General features: G+C 49.6%; 1 protein-coding gene across 5 annotated transcripts in view; it reads left to right on the top strand.

The window, feature by feature from the left end:
* The window catches only part of PFKFB3 (6-phosphofructo-2-kinase/fructose-2,6-biphosphatase 3), a 40,950-nt gene that overhangs the window by 7,486 nt on the left and 12,182 nt on the right, over positions 1-21,282 (top strand). Inside the window, exons 2-7 of one of the 5 annotated variants that reach the window (XM_063397082.1) lie at positions 14,299-14,413; positions 18,717-18,842; positions 19,129-19,225; positions 19,471-19,537; positions 19,650-19,724; positions 20,033-20,089. In XM_063397082.1, the coding sequence (XP_063253152.1) occupies positions 14,335-14,413; positions 18,717-18,842; positions 19,129-19,225; positions 19,471-19,537; positions 19,650-19,724; positions 20,033-20,089 (501 nt within the window). In that variant the 5' untranslated portion in view covers positions 14,299-14,334. Of the gene's footprint in view, positions 1-12,829; positions 14,414-18,716; positions 18,843-19,128; positions 19,226-19,470; positions 19,538-19,649; positions 19,725-20,032; positions 20,090-21,282 lie in introns of those variants that run through there. The other 4 variants (XM_063397085.1, XM_063397081.1, XM_063397086.1 and 1 more) reach the window with 4 other exon arrangements.

Here is a 21,282-nt window from a genome sequence, read left to right as displayed (position 1 = left end):
AGCCCCTGCGGGACGGAGCAGGGTGTTGAAACCTCTCCTGGAGAGATCTTGATTTGGGTTGGAAATCAAGGAAAGCTTTGAACGAGATTATCTGGGGACAGAGGGGGCATACTGAGACACACCAATGTCTCTTTGTGAAACGGGAGCAAGGATGCTGCTGGGGAAGGGGCGATGGGGAAGGCGAGGGTAAATCCGGAGGGAAGAGGAGGCACCGCCGTGTCCTTGTGGACAGCCCCGCTTCGGGGGATGCGCACCAGCCGCACCCCTTCAGCCAGCCTGATTTCTTCCCCTCCCGCCACCTCCAGAGCTTGTTTATCCGCCCTGGCGCGGGGAGAACCTTCTCCAGGGCAGCTCGGTGAACTTGTTTACCAGTTTTATTTATTCTTTTATCGCTGGCATGAGGGGCCGCGCACGTCCCGTTCGCGTGGGCGCGGGGAGGGAGCGCCGCCCGGGACACGCGAAGGGAGCGTGCAGGAGCCGTGCAGGAGCCGTGCAAGAGGCGCTTTCCTCTCCTTCCAGGAAGCCCAGAGAGCAGCTGAGGCTCGTAAACAACAGGGAGAACCCGCCAGTATCGGGGGTGTTTTTTTTTCACAGAGATATTGATGCCTTAGGCTCTTAGCTTTTATATTTTTCAAGTCCTGCGCTGCATTAGTGAGTAAATCTAAGCGCCGTGTGAAGCGTTGGTTCACTGCCTTCACATTTTGGTCAGACAAAACAATCCCTCTGGACCTGAGAGCCAAGGATCGCAGGAGCTGGATTCAAGACCCTACTGCCTTGAAAAGTCTAAACAAAAGTTAATTTGCGAGGAGCAAACTGCGGGAATGTGACTTCATTACCTGCAGCTGTAATTGGAGGATTAACCCCTGATAGGTAAACTGACCAAACTTATATCTGCCTGAAAAACTTGTGGCCATAGTCCATCATGGGTGTAGCCCCTTGGGGAGGCTTTGTCTGCCTTTAATGTACCTGAAGGCCCTTCATTAAATATATCTGCTTTTATTCTTTTAACTTTATCTGGCCTCTGTTTCTAGGTAAGCCCGAAAAAAACATCAGTACTGGGAGAAAAACTGGGTGTTTTGTCTCCTGCTCCCAAATGCACCAGCCCCAAGGAGGGATGTGCCTTCCTTCCTTCTCTCCTGAAACTCTGTGGTTTGTCTCTATGGAGCCAGGATGCTCCACCTGCCTTTACTGGGGGATAAGGGCAGGGTTGCACTGGGTCTTGCTTGTGGGTTTGAAGGTGAGGACTGAACAGCTGCTGATTTCTGTGCCTGGGACACCAAATCTTTCCACCCCTAAAATGCAAGTGGGCACTGCCAGGTCATCTGGCACAAATGCAAAATAAAGGCTCCTCAGTCAGCAATATAAATTTATTTAGAAGAAATTCTTGCCTTCCTGCCAGGTATGACCCAGGCAAACACCCCACCTTAACACCAATGGGAGACTCTAAAATGGCTGGGGCAGAAATTTGAGGATTTGACTTTGTTTTTTTCTCCTTCTCACTGACTTTCTTAGAAATCCTCCTTATTAGCAAGAGATTTCTCACAGGAACAGTAGGACATAGCTGAGCCTGTGGTTTGGGCTTAGGCAGCCTGATAAAACCCTTCCACAAAAGGAATGTGGGATGGCTTTATGCCAACACCAGGTGCTCTAGGGATGGAGCCATGCTCACAAAACAGCATTCCCACTCAGAGCAAAATAAAGAAAAACAAATGTATAGAGTAAACAGTCTATAGAGTAAGAATAAAGATTAATAAAGAAAAATAAATGGTAGGGTTTTGGTTTATTTTCCAGCCTGGGTCCATTTCCCAGCTGGAGGGCTGGATTCATTCATGGCTGAGGACAAGGTTGTAGGCTGGGAAGAGGGACTCAGAAGCAGCTTCACCACCAAAATCTCCATGTTGCTGAACCAAGCTGAGCAGGATGAGTTGAGAGACAGAAGAGGCACCTGCCAGCAGTGATTTTTGTGTTTATTTTTTTCTCCCAAGGTGGCTTTGCTAAAGGCAGGGAATGGATTTCCACCTCCTGCCAGCTGTGAAGATCATGTGCACGGGGAACACAGTCAGCAAAGCCTTTGTTTCCCTTAAACATTAAATCACCTCTGGTTGCTGCCGTGTTTCTCCTTTCCTTTCCTTTTTTTTTTTTTTTTTTTTCTTCTCTGAATAATTTTGGGTGCAGCTGAGCTGCTGAGAAACCAATCACGTCCAAAACATTTACCCCATAAATAAAAGAACAATGCAATAAACAATTAAATCGTGTAGGGCTGTTGCAACAGCAGCAATTAGGTGGAAGGCTCGAGGGTGGGAAGCGCTCTCTCTCTCTGGACGTGACTTTCCTGGCCCAAATTCTGGTCGACCCGAGGTGACCTTGGCCAGCCTGGCTGGGGATGTGCTGTCACCCCATGGTGACAGCACAGCCAGGGTGGCCTGGCAGGTAACGGGCCAGCTGCAGGCAGGGCGGGATGAGGCTGGCATGTGCCAGTGCTGAGCTTTAGTCACCCCTGTCAGTGATGACTGGCTCTGCCTGAATGCAAGAGAACCAGATTTCTGAGTGGCATCCCAAGGCCCTGGTGGCTGCAAAAAGAAAAGAAAAAAAAAAAGAAAAAAAAGAAAGGAAAGGAGAAACACGGCAGCAACCAGAGGTGATTTAATGTTTAAGGGAAACAAAGGCTTTGCTGACTGTGTTCCCCCGTGCACATGATCTTCACAGCACATCCGTGCTCTAAGCATGTCCTGCAGATATTGCAGCTCCTGTGACCCTCTGGCTACCCCACCTTCATCCCAAACCTGTCCTGGAGGGATCCCCCTTAGCCACAGCTGCAGAAAGGCCTTGCCTTTGCATAGCTGGCAGGTTTGGGAATTGCTCTGGGCTCTGCTCCATGGGTACAAACTGTATCTCCCACTGCCTCAGTGACATCCATGGAACCCCTGAGGCATCACAAGCATCTTCACCCCGCAGTGGGTGAAAGGTACCCATCAGTGAAGTGCCTGGGGCTGTCCCAGCCTGGGTAATAACAACATGAACTGAAGGAAGGTCATGCCTTGAGCCTGAGCCAGGCTCTCCCTCTTTAAGGGAAGCTGGCAGGAAAGCCTGCCCAGGAGTCGGGTGGCCCTCAGATCTCTTGTTGACTGTCTAGCACTTGTTTTCCTTCAGGCTGAGCCCTGGGTAAACAGCTGGGCTGGGAAATGTGAAACCCTGGCTGTGGCTGTGCTGTCACCACAGGGACACGCGGGGAGCACGAACCAGAGCTGTGCAGGAGGGCACAGGGGATGGACATGGGAGGTGAGCCCCTCTCCTGGGGTCATTTGTTTGGTTTGAGAGGTGTCCTGTTTGTGACACAGAGTTTGTGCTGGTACAGGGTGCCCAGAGAAGCTGTGGCTGCTCCATCCCTGGAAGTGTCCAAGACCAGGCTGGACGGGGCTTGGAGCAACCTGGGACAGGGGAAGATGTCCCTGTCCATGGCAGGGGGTGGAACTAGATAATCTCTTATGTTCCTTCCAACTCAAACCATTCTGTGATTCCCTAATGAGTGGTGTTGCTGGAAATGCTGAAGCAGACACAGTAGAAGTTTTTCCCCCATCTCCATCGTTATTCAGTGAGGATGAGTGATAACCAATGGCCAAGATTTTCTTCCACCTTGCCATGCCCTCCTGGCTCTGCCTCTCAGCTCAAGTAACAGCAGTTGTTTGGGAAAAAACCGAGGCCCTCCCAAGTGCTTTGAAGCAAAGCATCTTTCCTTGTGACCCCTGCCAGGCACCCAGATGCTGCTTTGCTGCTCCCTGTTAAACTCCAGGGCAGAAATCTAAACATTGAGCTCAGTTTTCTTTTTTTTTTTTTTTATTTCACCCAAGGAGCTGTTAACAGCTTGTCATTGCGGGTTGGAAAATATAAATGTGTTTGAGAAAATATGTTGGCAGCAAGCTCCCCATATTGTTTCAGCTTGCCCCAAAATTCCAGGGAAATTTTCCATTAATATTTTTCATGTCTGATTGGAAAATATCAGGGAAAGAAGAAACTAATTCTGTAGATTTTTTAAACAATTTTAGCCTTTTTTTTTTTTTTTTCTTTCCCAGACAGGTCTCCATGGCATAGAAAAAAGTAAACACACAAATTAAAATCACCTGCTAGGACTTCAATGCATTCAAATCATTGCTCTGTAAGTGGAAGAATTTTAAGAAAACCATGATAAGGAAATTTGGCTATTTAATTTCTGCATTCCAGCAATCTGTGTGATCTTATTCCAGTGATTTAGGCCCAGAATTTGGTTAGGAGAGGTGTTAGGAAATTGGAAGTTCCCTAACAGAGGTTTTGACCATAAGGAGCTCCAGCAAAAGATATGGAAACAAGACTGGACCTTACTATTCTAAATTTCAGCTTGTTGACCACACACTTTCCCTGTTATTTTCACAGACCTCCTAAAAGCAGTGCCTGCAGGTTTTGAGTTTAAAAGCACATGGCAGCACTCTGGAAAAGTGGGACACTTAGACCTCACCTCTGGATGCCTCGTGGTTTCCACCAGCTGATGGAGAGGGGAGCCCTTGGGGAGGCTGATCCAGGGAACAGCTCAGCCCCAGGAGTGGTGCTGGTCCCTAAAGTTCTTCTTGGCCAGAGCTGAGGTGTGTGGGCCACTGTTGGGCAACCATTGTCTGGATGATCCCAGCCCTGTGAGGAAGCAGGGATGAGCAGGTTGTCCATGGGGCAGACGTGCTGGCAAAGGTGAGGTGTGGGTGGGAAGATGCTCGGCACGTACGCGATTTTGAAATGCAGCTCCTCGCCAAAGCTCTGCTCTTCCTCCCTGCATGGGACCCTGGGTTGGACAAGGACTTGTGTTTTGGGTCACTTCGTGCTGGAGAGCACTGAGATGTGCAGGGAATGGTTTTGGGCACAGCTCTGAGGTTCTCTCTGTGCTCAAACTCCTCCAGGACACATCTCATCCTGGTTTGCAGTCAGTACCCACAGCAGGACAGGTGAATTGTTCTCTGTGCAAGTGAGCGCACATTTCTCTCCACACGTGGTAGAAGTGGTCAAAGGTGACCAGTTCCTTGTAGACACCCCAAAATTACATAAATCCTTCCCAGACTCTACCCACAGCTTTGCTGTGGATGGAGGCAGAACAGCAGCAGCTGAGAGCTTCAACGCCTCCTCCCTGCTCAGCATCCCTCAGGGGAACCTTTCCATCTGAGCCTCCCAGGCAATGCAGATCCTCCAGGGATGCTGCTTCAAAAGCCCCTGTATCAGGAGCCAAGCTGATTATCAGCGGGGGTTGAGACCTGAGATAAAAAAATACCCTTTCTCCTAGGCTGTGATTAATCTGCTGCCCGCCACTGCCTACAAGCACGTCCTCCTCGATCATCACAAATACAAACCACCACGTGTTCTCCCCTAGAGCTTGGTGTTTTAGGTCCTTTGCATCACTTTGAAGAGATCGCCCAGCATCTCTGGGGTATCTGGCTTCACCACATCATTGCCTACAACTTTTCAGACGCTTCTCTGTCACCATGACGATGCTGAGGTTGTCACTGGCCCGGGCTTGTTACATAATGAGGTGAGTCAGCCCCAGAAAGGCCACAGCCTTTGCCATTGTTTGATTTAATAACCTGCAATGATGAGATAACGATCCAGGCTCTTAATGAAAGGTGGGTGGTAATGAGGAGTTAGGAAACAGCTCAATGGCAAAGTCCACGGGATAATGACAGGCTGTGATTTCCGGAGGGTGTTCATCCTCCAATGGGCTGAACAGGCTCAGCATCCGTGGGGGGTTTCACATCCAGCACTAGAGCTGCATCCCAGTGCATCACTGGGCTGGGAATCCAGCTCCTCCTGGACACAGGCAGCTTCAGCCACTGGGCACCTCCGTGAAAATAAATCCTGGAACAATCTGTGCATGCAGGAGGGCTGCAATTCTTTGTTCTTCCCGTCAGATCTCCCAAAGGCTTTACAGCACTGTGCTGGTTTGGGCTGGGACAGGCTGATTTTCTTCAGAGTAGCTGCTCTGGGGCTGTGTTTCTGACGTGTGACCAAAGTAGTGTTGATAACATAGAGAAGTTTTTGGTTTTGCTGGGCAGGGCTTACATAGTCAAGGCTTTTCTGCTTCTCACCCCACCAGTGAGGAGGCTGGGGGGGGGGGGCACAAGGAGTTGGGAGGGGACAGACCAAGGACAGCTGACCCCAAACTGACCAAAAATATTCCATAACACATTCTGTCATGTTTAGGAAAGGGGGGACATTCGGGGTGATGGTGTTTGCCTTCCCAAGCCACTACTACTTGTGATGGAGCCCTGCTTTCCTGGGGATCACTGGACACCTGTGGGAAGTGGGGAATTAATTCCTTGTTTTGCTTTGCTTGTGCATGTGGCTTTTGCTTTACCCATTAAACTGTTTGTGCCTCAACCCATGATTTTTCTCCCTTTTACCCTCCAATTCTCTCCCCCATCTCACTGTGGGGGAGTGAGCAAGTAGGGCTGAGCTCCCACCCGCGGTCAAACCATGAAAATCCTAAATTAGGTCTGGTTCAGGTGTGAGCTGTAATTCTGCCGATTTTCCCAGAGAAGGCACTGTGGTGACACACGCCAAGTTCTGCTGTCAGCAGCAGGACAGGGAATATCTGATCTGGCAGTGGGGACAGAGCAGCCCTGTAAACACACTTTTCTCTCCGAGCAGCAGGATTTTTCTGCTGGATCAGTGCCTTATCGCAGGTGGCTGTGGCTTCTTGATTAGGGATGAGGTAACCTGAAGTCAAGTTCAATGTCCTGGGGATTTGCCACCCTAAAGCAATCCCAGGATTTTCAGTGGGGAATTTCACACCTTAAAATCACAAGGCAAACAGGGGAGTGTTTCTCTCACGTAACTAAAAGTACCTGGGAGTAGAAGGCTCAACCCAGTGTCACGCTAAAGTGAATATTGTCTTTTCAGACACTCTGACAATGCCAAAACCCGAATTGTGGCTCTCTGACTGATCTGCACCCTTTGACCCTTGCTCTTGGGACCAAGCCTGAACTTCTGCAGCCAGGTTTTATTTCAGGGAGAACCAGTATGAAATTCCTGAGACTGGAATGTCCCAAACTTGTGCCATTTAATTACCCTCTGACTGCTTTTAGAAACCCGTATTTCACAGAATCACAGAGTGGCCTGCATTGGAAGTGACCTTTAAGATCATCCAGTTCCAACCCCTGCCATGGGCAGAGAACCTTCCACAGAAAAAGGTTGCTTCAAGCCCTGTCCAGCCTTGGACACTTCCAGGGATGGAGCAGCCACAACTTCTTTGCACAACCTGTGCCTCACCACCCTCACAGCAAAGAATTTCTTCATAATATCTTACCCTAAATCTACCCTCTCTGCAACCTATGGAGTCAATTATCTTTGTGATTTAGCCCATTTATGGGGTGAGTTTTGTTTTGTACTGGTCTTGTAAGGTCAGGAACTTTCACAGGATGTTGCTCAACCCTCCTGGACCCGTTTCTGAGCAGACCTGCCAGCTTTGAGAAATGTTCCTACGTTAACGGATGTTTGCAGCTTCAAAATGTTATCTCCAAATTCTACTTTTTTTGAGAATTACAGTATAAATATTTTTAAAAATTACAAATAAACCTCCTTTCTTAAATACGAACCTCTGTCTGGGAGGCTCCTTTGGGGTCATCAATCCTGGCTAATGGATACCCCTTGCACACCTCCCCATTTTTGCTGTTAAGATTTACTGAGTGTTCCCAAGGATCACCCAAGACACATTTGGAGGCGTCACCTCTCTGAGAACAGTGGAGGAAACATTGAATAATTTTGCTTTTAATTTGATTGAATCCAGGCTTTCATCTTTCCTTCTTCCCCACATCCATCAAAGCCAGGCATTGCATTTACAACTCTCCCACATTTCCTTTCCTGCTACCCTTTAACTCAGCCAATTATTACCAAAGACCTCTAGTTAGGGCACAAATCCCACCACTCAAAAGAAATAAGGTTTGAAGCCTTGTTCTCCTGCCTGAAGAGTTACAAGTTAAAAGAAATTAAACAAGCAAACAAACAACTTTATAGAGTGTTGACTTCAGGAAGAATTTACTGTCCTTGAGAGAATTCCTGCATGGTTCTGGGTGTGACAGTGACACAGGGAGCCCAGAGCAGAGGGCTGAGCAAAAGCAGCAGGTCCCCAAGCTGGAATCAGCTGGATGAGGCTGAATTCTGTATTTCTGCAAGCCCTTCCTGGCTTTTCCTGTCCCTGGGCTGCCAGGAAAGCGAGGTCAGCCCTGGGTGCAGTGTTTGACTGGGGCTGATACCGCGGGGTGAGCAATGCCCCATGCCTCAGTGGGGATTTTCCCCTCTGGGGCTCAGCCCTGGTTTCTCAATGTCAGAAGCTGAACCTCGTTGAATTTCCCCCTTTTTCTCTGCTTGTGGCTATTTTTAAGCAAAGCTGCAGCCACAGGCAGGCATGTGGCAGCCCAGGTCTTGCTCCAGCAGCGTCCCAGTGCCCGGCTGTTGTCAGCAAAGATGGGAATTTCTTACAACCGGCCGAGGAAGGAGTTTCATGAGCACATCACGGGCAATTAGAGGGTGCAACAGGCTGAAAAACTGCACGGCTTGTCCTCAGCCAGGAGAACGCGTGTGTGTGCACGGTGGAAAGGAGGGAGGGCTCTGGGGCACACGGTGTGCCCTGCCCTGCCCTCATCCTGCATCTCACCGCTGCAGAGGGACCCGGAGCTCTGCCCCGATTTCAGGGTAAATCCAGTGCTGAGCAACATCCCTTAATCCCTTTTTGCAGGAAACCCTGTCTGCAAACAATACCGCGAAGAGATGGCTCTGTTTGGTTTCTCTTCCCCTTTGCCAATGCGGCAGGAGGAGGAAAAGCAGTGTTAGACTGCAAGAACAGCGGGGAGAGAGGAGAGAAATGAGGAAGGAAAACAACTTGTTTGGAGGAGGGGAAATAAAAAACTCATTTCCATGGCAGAAGCACCTCGATCCATGACAGGGACAGATGCAGGAGCTCTTGGTGTTCCCTCCCGGGCATCAGGAGCTGGGCGGGATGAGGGAGAGGGAGCGGTGATGTCCCGGTGATAACACAGGTACACTTCACACTTCTCTCCTTGTTTATTTATTCCCGTAACTGAAATCCCTGCGAAGGGCGAGGGAGGCAATTGAAAACTGCAGGCACAAAGGACCGTGAACTCCAGCTGCCTCTCCAAATCCAAACATTTTTATCAGCCTGATAAAAATCAGACATTTATCACCCTCTGCGCCACCAGCATGGCCCGTAGCAGCTTTTTTTCAAGTCCTTCCAAAGAAAGCGCCACGAGCAGTGGAAACTACTCAGCATCCAGCTGGCAAGAGGAGGGGTCGTCAACCACTTGGTTTCCTTCCTGACCTTCCTGAAAGCATCTAATTCCCCGGAAAATATTCTAGACAATTTTCTTGGCTTCTTCAGTATCCCACTATTTTTTTTTTTATTTTTTTTTTGCAAGTGCAAAATTTAGCATTTTGTTTGTTTATGGATTTTGTGTGTGTTTGTGTGTGAAAACCATATAAATGCCCCTTGGTCAGCCCAGAGGAATAAATTTTTCTGTTGCAAGAAATGTCATTAATGCCCTAATAAGAATCTGGGCAGCTGCTGCCTGACTTTTGCAAACACCCTCCCGGGGTAGGAAGCACTTTGGAACAGCTTTAAACCGGATGAGAGTAGATTTAGATGGGATATTTGGAAGAAATTCTTTCGTGTGGGTGTGGTGAGGCCCTGGCACAGGGTGCCCAGAGAAGCTGTGGCTGCCTCTGGATCCCTGGCAGTGCCCAAAGCCAGGCTGGACAGGCTTGGAACAACCTGGGATTGTGGAAAATGTCCCTGCCCGTGGCAGGGGGGTGACACTGGATGATCTTGAAAATCCCTTTAAACCCAAACCATTCTGTGATTCCGAGCTTTGTGCCCACATTCCAGGCTGATAAACCGAGGCCATACTGGAACCTGCTGCAGATGAAGCTGCCCTGACACGAATGGAGCACAAGTGTGCCTGCATCCACACAGTGGTGTATACACACAGCTCCCAGCCCTCTCCAAATCCTAACCACGGAAAGAATTCCTGGATGTGTGACTCAGATCCCACCAGGCAACCCCCCACCTGCACCCCCTGTGCCACGGCCAGAGGAGAGGATGCGTGTTGCACTGAACGTAGGCAAGAGCGTGACTGGTCCTTCCCTTCTGAGATTCCTTTAGAGGGAATCAAATAAATAAATAATAATAAAAAAAAGACATTTAGAGAGGAGGGTGAATCATGGCTTAGTCAGAGTTGGGGCTCGCCAGAGCTGCTGGTGCTGGCATTTTGCTGCCAGGGGGAGGATGTCAGGGGAGGCTGGCTGGTGACCTGTAGGTTCTTCCAAAGGGGATGGAGAATGAAGTCTGGAGCTGTTATTTTGGGATGCATCCAGAGCCTAATGCCACTGTTCAGGGTGGGTTGCTAGGTGAGTTTGATGTTGGAGCAGCAGTGGAACAAAAGAGGGAAGTGAGAAGTTTTAGTTTTGGTGTATCAGAGAAGTTTAAGACTGTAAACCCCATAACAAGTGAGTATCCCATTCTCACAGAAATGAGGGTTTCCTCTTCTCTCCCAGACTTTCCCTTTTTTTGTACCTCCCTCTCCTGCCTCTCTGGACCTGCTGCATTCATCCCTTGGATGCTCAAGGTCATTTTTTTCCCCGTCTACCACCGAGACTTTCATATTTCAAACCTGGCAATTACATTTATACCCCTGTCCCTTCCCATTTATTCAATATCTGCCCGTTCCTGGTCGGGGTATGTACAGCAGCACCTCCAGCCTGCCCTGGCTGGCTGATTCCTCTGTCACACAGTGAGGCTGTGGGGCAGCATCACGAGCTGTCCCATGTCACACCGTGCCTGTGGTGGCTCCCAAGGAGAGCTGACACCTCTTCCTGACAACATTCAGGCCGCATCAGTGACTTGATTTCCCGAAAAAATCGCTGAGCTAAGCACCCCTCCGGGCTCTTTTCACAGCAGCTGCGAGCAACATCTTATTTACCAGCCCAGGTGCTATTTTTAGGGAGCTGGGATTTTGCACAGCACGGTTTGGGAGGGGGAAAAATAATCCTCTGAGTGCACCTAGTGCTGTCCTGCTCCCTGCCCTCTCCCCGGGGTGCAAGTGCCTTATAAATAGAAGCGCTTCTTCCAGCTGACCTCCCTCGGAGCAGCTGGGCGCTGGTGCCTTTGAAATCCAGGCCACTTATTTAGGAGTTGAAGCTTTCCGCTCCAGTTATTTAGGAGTTTCTAAGCCAAGAGTTACTAGGTGGATCTAATTTGAAGCGACTGTGATTTTAATTCAGGCAGGGTTTCGCTTTCGGGCTCCTTTTCATGTCGTGGGGGTGGTGATTTGTGAGGTTGAAAAGAGCTGTGGAGAGGGGAGAGAGCTGCTGGAGGGAGGGGGGCGATGCCCGAATTCCTGGTTCTGTAAAATCATGTGAATTTTTGTCCTCCTTCTGACTCATGCTCTAGCTGGGAAGTGACTTTCTGTTGCCCTACATGTGAAAAGGGTTTGAGGATTTTGTGCAGAGTGGTCCAGGAAGGGCTGTTGTGCCTGACTCCTATCCTTGCCAACTGGAGCACTCACAGCTCTCTTCCATCTTCCTTCCCACATCCCAAATCTTTGGTTCTTTTCCAGCTCCCTCATAGTAGCTTTTTTAAAATTTCTTTTTAATTTTTTTTTCCTTTTTTGCCTGTGAATATTTTTTCCCTGTGTAGGAGAGGGAAAGATTGTGCACTTTTTACTCCATCTTGGCTCCATGTAAGGAATTAGCCAGAAATATCTTCTTTTTATATGTTATAAAAATACAAGCCTTTGCTTCCAGAGGAGGAAAATGCCCTAAGTAAAAAAATATTATTGAACATTTTAGGTATCCGAGATGCTCCTTATCAAGCTTTACATTTTGAAGCAAAATTTGCTTTATTAAACATCATCAAAGCAGATGCTCCCACCTCTACAGCTCTTCCCACCCATGACACATTCCCACATTTCCCTGCTATGGCAAATTCCCACCCGGAATCCTTCCAAAGAGACCCCTCCATGCCCAGTGGGATCATCCCCATCAGCGCTGGGGACAAGGGGGTTTGAGCACCTGCGTGTTTGGGATTTGGGTGTCCCCACAGGAATTTTCAAGGTGGTCCCAACCCCTCCGTGCTGCAAACAGAGGCTGTGTGTGGGCGCCGTTTGTATCCTAATTTAGAGTGGAAATGTAATTTACAGGAACCTGGCGAGTGGATTAAGAAGTTTAATAAATTAATAAAAGAGTGCAAATTAAAAATTACTATTAATAATATTAAAATAGCATTTATTGTGCGTGAACACGACATAATTAAGAAAAATGAAATTATTAGTAAAATGATAAAATAATAAAAAGAATAAAATAATTATATGAAAACATTAGTAATTAAACGAGGGTATAAAATTAGAATAATATTAAAATTTTAAAAAATTGTTTAAAAATTAGCATTCTGCGCCTGTTTGAGAGCAGAGGCGAGTGGATTAAGAAGTTTAATAAACTAATCAAGATTGCAAATAAAATAATCATTATTACAATTATTATGAATAATAATATTTAAATAGTATTTATTGTCTGTGAACATGACATAATTAAGAAAAAATATTAGTAAAATGATAAATAATAAAAATAATAAAATAATTCTATGAAAATATTAAATAATAAATAAACAAACGAGATTATAAAATTAGAATAACATTAAAAATTTTAAAAAATATTGTTGAAAAATTAGCATTGCGCTCCCGTTTGAGCTCAGAGGCTCCCCGCGGAGCATCCCCAGCGCTGCGGCCGCCCCCGGGCCGGTGTCCGCGGAGGGACGCGGGCCGGCCCCGCCGCCCGCCGGCCCCGCCCGGGCGCGGAGCGGGGCGGAGCAGCCGCGGTGGCCGCGGGCGGAGGCGGAGCCGCCGCATCCCGGGCATCCCCTCCGGGGGAGGCGGCTCGGCACCGCATGTGCGACGTGAGGGACGTGCAGGAGCGCAGCGCCGGCATCCCCCGGCCCGCCGGGACCCCCCGGTATCCCCCGGCCCGCCGGGACCCCCTGCGCCCCCCCGGCATCCCCCGGGCCCGACCTGCTGAGCGCGGAGTGAGGGGCGCAAGGGGCGCGCCAGCGGAGCCCCCACGGCTGTGCACTTAGGGTTCCTTTTATTTTCTTTTCTTTTTTTCTTTTTTTCCCCCTGTTTTTATTTTTTTTTAATTTCATTTGTCCCTAGTTAATTTCTTTTTTAAATTTTATTTTTTTATTCCACTTTACACCATATTTTTTATTTTTCTCCTTATTTTCGCCTCTATTCCCTAATTTTTATTTTCGTAATTAATTTTGAAATAATTTTATTTTTTTCTCTCTTTATGTCTTTCACTCCTTTTTCATTTTTAAAACAGCTTTTTTAACAGCTATTTATTGTCGAGTTTGAATGTTCCCTTTAAAAAAATAAATTAAATTTCCATCATTTTACATCATTTTACATCATTTCCCCTCGTTGATTGAAAAGACGCGAGAAACGGAACAGGGCATTTATTTAACCATGACTATTTTAATTTGGGGGTGATCCCCCGGTGTGGGGTGGGGGCTCGGTGCCGCGTCCCCCCCGCGGAACAAAGCGCGTCCTTTGTCCGCGCTGCAGCGCGGGGGGCGGGCGGCAGGGGGCAGCAGGGGCCGCGCCGACATCGCCCCTTCATCCTCCTCCTCCTCCTGCCCATCCTCCTCCTCCTCCTCCTCCTCCCCGGGCCCGCAGCGCCCGCCCCGCCCCGGGGCGGTCCCGGCCTGCCCGGATACAAAAGCGCGGCCCGGCAGCTGCCGGCACATCGTGAGCGGAGCCGGACGCAGCAGAACCGCGGATTGCAGCACCGCTCCTTTCCCGGCTGCCTCGCGTGGAGATTCTCCTGCCTTTCTTCTCTTGTTGTTATATATATATTTTTTTTTTCCGATTTAAAAGGGAAGATTTTTTTTTTTAATATTTTTTTTTCACCCCGCTTTCCATCGCGGTTCGCAGCAGGGCTCGCCCTCGCTCCCTCCAGCGCGCAGCGGCTGCGCTGGGGCCGTTCCTGCCCGGCTTTGTGCCCTGCAGACCCGGCCCTCCTCTTCCTCCGCCTCCCCCTCCTGCCGTAAAACCTTCACGAGGCTCGGAGCAGCATCCGAAAAGCGCCGCAGCCGCTCGCCCAAACCACCGACTGCAACAAAACCCCATCTGATTTTTTTTATTTTTTTAAAATCTTATATTCCCCCTACCTCCTTCCCCCTCCCCCTTTTTTTTTATTTCTCCTCCTCCCTCCCGCAAACGCATCAAGGTGGACGCGGAGCGCAAAAAGACCTTTGTTTTAAAGATGCCCATGGAGCTGACGCAAAGCCGCATCCAGAAGATTTGGCTTCCCAATGACAACCGCCCGGCGCTGCCCCGCCGCTGTGAGTACGGGCACGGCGGCGTCCCGGGGGGACGGGGATGGCCGTGGAGGGATGGGGATTGCCCTGGAGGGATGGGATGGGTGGCGAGCTGTCCCCTCTGTCTCTGTGCAGCATCCCCGCAGCATCCCTCCTCCTCCTCGCCGTGCCCCAGCATCCTCCCGTGCCCGCTTCCCTGCCGCGCCATCCCGTGACTCACGGGGGGAAGGTGCCGCCGTCACGGGGCGCAGGATGCGGGAGGTGCCGGCACACGCGTGGCCCCGTTTCCACTCTCCCGGCGCTGGGATTAGGAGGAGAGGCGGCAGGATGTTCACCTCGCACCCGGGGCGCCAGCTCAGCTGGGATTTTCGCGGTGTCAAGCGGCTCGCCCGGGGATTTGTTAATGACAGACTCATGAATGGTTTGGGTTGGAAGGGACCGTAGAGATAATCTCGTTCCACAACCCTCCTGCCATGTGACAGGACACCTTCCACTAGACCGGCTTGCTCCAAACCCCGTCCAATCAGTGTGTTAATTTAATTTTTTTTGAGGTAGAGGGAGGATTAAGGCAATGGATTTAGGGGGAAAAATAAAACCCAATCAAACGCCAGCCGTGCGCACTTTAACATTTAACCCTGGGGGGATGAGACAGGAGGCAGGTGGAGGGGAAAGCAGAAATCAGTGCTGAAACTTCTGCAGTGGATTCCCCCTGTCTCTGAAGCACGGAATATAAGAACGTTTGGGTCATCCCGGTGTTACTATAAACCAAATCTTGACTCGTGATCCAACCCGAGAGCTCCTTTAAGTCACCCACCAGCTGCACTGCCAGCCCGCCAGCTGTGCGGCTCCTGACTCCAAAGCAGCGCCGCAGGAATGTGCGGAGCCGGGATGCAGGGGGTGGCACAGCCTGGCGGGGGATGCAAGTGCCTTGGGTGAATCAGTCTTTCCGATGCTTGTCTTCATCAGGCATTTAAAGTCGCTTCTGATGTTTATTTACCTTGGCGGGAAACTTTCCCCTTCTACATAATGAGAACAATATTTTTTAAAATAGATAACCCATGAACTTGCCACATGCTGTTGCCCGTGGCTGTGGGTCAGGCAGCCCGGAGCAGATGTTGGGATGCTCAGCCTGTGCCTGGCAAGGGCAGCTCTGCAAGAGCTGCCGAGGAAATGGATTTCAGCAACAGGCTGCACATCTGGGTAGCCAAGGGGCTTTGCTTGGAGTGGGGTAAAGCATCTCCCGGCTTAAAGCCTTGCACGTGTGTCTCTGTGGCTGGGTTTTTCTCAAGGACTGGCACCTCTGAAAGAAATCCCTTGTGCATGCAGTGGTGTTTTGCCACTCGTTCACCTGGCTTCTCAGACAGAGCTCCTTGGTAGCGGAAAAAACTCGCGTATTTAATATATTAAGGCGCCGAGGGGCTTATAAATAACATGATGTGGCTTCTAATTATTTTTTCTTGGGGTGGGAACAAGCCACGCTGTTCGCTGTGAGAAGAGGGGTTTTAGGCTTTTTTTAGCCTCCTCTTTTTTAACTCAAGGTATTTTCAAGGCGAGGTGCTGTTAAATTCCTCAGCAGCGACAAAAGAGCGAGGGCTCCAAAGCTGGGTGGGAACGGAGGGACAGCGGAGAGCACGTCCAGGCTGCGATGCCTGCAGGGATGCCCGCATCCCTGGGAGCATCCTCTGGAAGGAGGCTCTCCGGGTGTGAAATAACAAGTCCGATTGTGTGCCCGCTGGTCCAGGGGAGGCTGCGGTGCTTCCTCCAGCTGCCCTTTTGACGGCGATCCATTAAATTGCTGTCACGCCGCACGTCTCTCACGTAGGGGCTGGGAAAGTGGAGCCGTCGAAGGCGCTGGCTGGGCAGAGCCGGGAGAAGAGGGGAGGGGGATGCTCCGGGAGGGAAGGGGCTGCTGCTGCCTCTTTCCATCCCTTCGCTGCTTTTCCCGGCTCGGTGGGTTCCCCTCGCTGCTTTTTTCCCGTCGCTCCGGCTCGGTGGGTGCGGGGATGTGCGGCGGCTCCACGTGTGCTGCGGTGGGGAGCCGGGCATCAGCCGGGAAAGGTGTTGGAATTGCAGCGGGAAAAAAAGCTGGAAAAGGGGGAATAGGACTAACAGAACATGTGGTCTGGGCTTGTGGGAGGTTTTGGAGAATGAGGAGACAGTAAAAATGCTTGAAGTGGGGATGTGGCTGTTCTGTGCGACTTTTTATAGAAGCAAATTTCCTTCCCTTTTTGCTATTTTTTTTCCATTCTTCTTCTTTTCCTCTTCCTTTTACCCACTGGTGAAGCTGCTGACTTTCAGGCAAATAGCAAAAGTGATGAGCTCCTTCTAAACAGCCTGTGATTGAGCCTGAAAGTCATCCCTGCCCTTGACTTACCTGGCTCTATGTCGATAAGGAGTAATGAATATGGATTGAAATCCCTGATAGCTTCCCAGCAGTGGTGAAAAGAAATGATGAATGAGGCCTTTGTGAAAGACTGGGAGCAAAACACTGGCTTCTGTTTCATCCTTGATGCAAAGTTTCCTTCTGGTTTGGGCTCAGATTCCTGATGAAAAGTTGCTCACTGATGCCATGGTGTTTTGGGAGGTGCTTCCCAGGTGCTGTTCCATTGTGCAAGGGCAACAAAAACTGGGGGGAGATTCCTGAATTAGGGGTGTCTAACTCTTGCAGCAGCCTTTGGAGGTGACATGTGTGCCCACACAGTGCCAGCCCTGGGGCTGTCACAGCTGTCTGGAGCCACAGGGACATGAACAGTACCCAGCATTGTCCCTTTACTCTTGGAGTGGTGTTTAATGGTCCCAAATCCTCTTAGCTCTGCTCTTTGAGATCCTTTGTCCACTGGCAGGTAGGGAAAAGGAAGAGTTTCCTTATTCAGGTATTATTCCTTCCTCCTTCCTTTATCTAATAAATGTGTGAGTTTTGTGTAAAACAGACTTGTATTATTCCTTCCTCCTTCCTTTATCCAATAAGTGTGTGAGTTTTGTGTAAAACAGACTTGCATTCATAGCTTGGATGAGGATGTGAAATTGTTGCAGGGGAAGAGTGTTTTTCTGGGTATGTTGCACAGCTCCAGCACAAAAAATTGTCACTTGATGCCAAAATCTTTGGGAGTTGCCCTGGGGTTTTGAAATGCAGCACTGGGGGGGACAGGTTGCACAAAGAGAGTGAGTGTGAGGGCAGCTCCAGCCTAGGGGATGTGAAATTTATGAAATGTGAAATTTATGAAACAAAAAGAGAGAAAAATGCACTTTAGGTAGTTTTTAATCTCTTGCCTGCTGAGTTTGCTTTGGTGAGAAACTTATGAAGATGATGGGTGGCTCTTCTTTGCCATCTGTGTACCAGTGCCATAACTTCCTGGTGGCTTTAATTTGGTTTCTCCAGCTGCTGGATTTATTTCTTTTCTTAGAAGGGAAAGGTAACCCCATGTACTTTGCATGTTCTGTGGGTACCTCTCAGTTTGTTTGCCCTTTCCAGATCCACTCTGACAAAAAACCTGGGAGCCATCCCTGCATCCCCTGGTCCCACCTTCAGGCAGCTGTGACAGGCAGGCAGAGCTCTCTACTCTCCAACCCATAATTAAGCCAGGTTTTATGGCTCTGCCACCAGCCACTCACTCCCTGCATTCCTTTCCTATGAGGTGTCTGGGCTCACCGGGTGGGTGAGAAATCCCCTGCAGGTCCCATCTGTCCTGCAAATGCTGCCTCTGGATTTTCTTTCCAGCTGTTTGACATGGACCCTCTTCACCACAACAGCAACAGAAAAAAACCCAAAAATACCAACAACCCAGCTTGGGTTTATGAGGAAAAAAGGGATAAATCACTTGGATATGTGCTTTTAAATGCTGGTAGTTCTGTAGTTCTCTTGCCTTGTTGGTCTTCAGAGAATCTGGTTAGTTTGTTGTCTGCCAGCTAAAACTCTAGTCAAAGGTTTTTGGAGATGCTTTCTGTGGGTGAAGAGCTTGGACCAGCCCTGGTATTTCAGCACAGACACTTCTGCAGGGACAGGTCCAACATCCTTGGCTATCCTTGAGTTTTTCATGGAACTGGCGAAGTCATTGGAATGTGAAGTTGCCTTGATTTATAATTTTTTTTTTTTTAAACTAGTTTTGATTTTGGTTGTAAATGAGGAAACCAAGGCACAGAGGCTCTCCAGGGAGCCTGGGCCAGCTGCTGGCCCCTTGCCTGCTTTGCACCCATCACGATGTTCTTGCTGTGCCTTTCACGTTTCCTCCAGCTGCTGAGGAAGTAGCCTGGATAAAAACAAGTGCCTTGTAGGATTGATGCAGGATGAGCTGGAGAATTAACAGCTCCTGTTCTTTTTTCCTTGCAGCCTGTGGGCCTCAGCTTGCCAATTCCCCCACTGTGATAGTCATGGTTGGCCTCCCGGCCCGTGGCAAGACCTACATCTCCAAGAAGCTGACTCGCTACCTCAACTGGATTGGTGTCCCCACAAAAGGTAAGGCTTGCACTGGCTTCCAGGAGGTCTGGTCCTCAGGAATTCTTGCTTTGGGAGATGGGAGGTGGTGGGGGATGTTTCCAAGATCCCACATGCCAAATAAATATCTGTGTTTTCGCATCCTGCTGCAGCCCAGGTTCTCCTTCACTTTAAAGACTGAAGGATGCCCTGAGCCTTTTGCTCTGAGGATGTAATTTCTTGGCCCCAGTTTTCTTTAACTGCAGAAGCTGCACAACGGAGTCATGCCCCTCATTTTGACGGTTTTCTTTTCCTTTTTACCACCCAGTTTTCAATGTTGGGGAGTATCGCCGCGAGGCCGTGAAGCATTACAGCTCCTATGACTTCTTCCGTCCTGACAACGAGGAGGCCATGAAAGTCAGGAGGTGAGTGTGGGCACCCCCCCTGGCCCCACGGGCTGCTGGAGCCCCTGGCTGGCAGCACCCTTACCCACTTTGGGGGTGATGAGCAGAGAAGCTGGGCTCTCAATTTGCCCTGCATTTGAATTTCCCCTGCCTGCTCAAGGAGGGCTTTGGGAGCTCAAAACTGAATCTGTACAGGATTGGTGACTTCAGGGTGAGCACCACACCCAGAGGACATCAGGGCCACACGTCTGTCCCCTCTTTTGCAGGCAATGTGCCATGGCTGCCCTGAGGGATGTGAAGCTGTACCTGACGGAGGAGGCCGGGCAGATTGCGGTGAGCTCCCACATGGGCACTGGGGTTTGGCCCCAAAAGTCCTCTGCAGCCCCTTTTCCTCACTGGTAAACCAGGCCCTTGTGGTGCTGATTGAGACCTTTTGCTTTTAAAGGTTTTTGATGCCACCAATACCACGCGGGAGAGGAGAGGGATGATCCTAAACTTTGCCAAAGAGAACGGATTCAAGGTCAGTGCCATGGGGCTGATGCCTGTTTTGTGAAGTCCACTGTACTGCAGAGTTGATGCATCTTCTTTCACTCACGTGTTATCCTCATGCTGCTCCCGTGTGAGGGAGATTTCACTGCTGGGTTTGATTAAAAACATGAAACTCTTCCTTCATTCCCTGTATGGAGCTGTGGGGAGGGAAATGATGGGAGTGGGGCAGAGGGAGATCTCTCTGGTCAAGCAGGGAAGAGGTTGGGTTGAGCAAGGAGCTGGGGGGATGTCACAAACCTTGTTGGTGGCTTCCAGCTGAGCTTTGCTTTTTTTTCACAGGTATTCTTCATCGAATCTGTCTGCAATGATCCCAACGTAGTCGCCACCAACGTTATGGTAAGTGTGGACCTGGTGGAAATGTCCTGCTTCTGCTTCCCCTCCACAGAGAGGTGGGAATGGCATCATCTTCCCAAGCTCTGGTCTTCATGGTGGACTTCAACCACCCTGGTACCTGCTGGAGGGACAGCACAGCAGGGCACTGGCAGTCTAGCAGGTTCCTGGAATGTGTTGATGACTTCCTTCTCCAAGTGATAGCAGCACCTCTCCTTGTTTTGCTCTTCTATCTTGCACTTTATCACCAACAAGGAGGGGCTGGTGAGGAATGTGAAGCTCCAGGGCAGCCTGGGCTGCAGTGGCTGTGAAGTGAGATGTCAGGAGAGCAGATTTTGGCCTGGAGTACTGTGGGATAAAAAGCCCAGGAGGGAAGAGGGGCCCAAGAAAACTGGTTAATGTTCAAGGATCATCTTCTCCAAGCTCAGCTGTGATGCATTCCCAGCAAAGGAGCAGCCATCAAAAATGTCAGGATGAACAAGGAGCTGCTGGACAAACTCAAACACAAAAAGGAAGCCTACAGAGAGAGGATGGAAGCAAGGACAGGCAGCCTGGGAGGAACACAGGGATTTTCTGAGCAGCCAGGGATTGGGTTAGGAAAGACAAAGCCCTGACAGAACTGGGGGACTGCAGGCTCAGTCTCACATCAGTGTTTGGGAAGATCTTGGAGCAGATAATCCTGGAAACTGCTGAGGCACATGGAAAATAAAAAGGTGATTGGTGTCAGCCAGCAAGGCTTCACTGGAGGCAAACTGTGCTGCCAGCCAGGGGCTGGAGCTGAAGAGTCTCTTTTGTTCCTGCTGGGAGCTGTTGTCCCAGTGACCAACTTTTGGGGATGTTGCACACAGCCTTTCCTACAACAAAGTGCTCAGTTTGCTCCATTTGTTTTTATTCCACAAACCGGATTATTTTTTTTTTCGAGGATTTTAATCCCTTTATATGGAAACTAATGCTTGAAGGGAAACAAAATGAGCTCCTGTCTGAGCGTGGGATTTTTCTCCACGGGGAACTGCAGATGAATGGTGCTCTTAGTGCTGGGATCAATGTGGAAAACACACCCCAGGCCTGGGATGCTGCCACACGTGTTGATCCATTGTGTCATCCTGTTGGTTTCAGGACTGCTTGTGAGGTTACCAATGTGTAATGCTGCTGTTCAAACTCAAATCTTCAAGAAAAACACCCTGTTAGATTAGTTAGGC

The sequence above is a fragment of the Prinia subflava genome, chromosome 4 (assembly GCF_021018805.1).
Source record: "Prinia subflava isolate CZ2003 ecotype Zambia chromosome 4, Cam_Psub_1.2, whole genome shotgun sequence".
In the NCBI taxonomy this organism is placed as follows: Eukaryota; Metazoa; Chordata; class Aves; order Passeriformes; family Cisticolidae; genus Prinia; species Prinia subflava.
The sequence above is the reverse complement of the archived record's forward strand: the minus strand, read 5'-3'. Positions and strand labels throughout refer to the sequence as shown.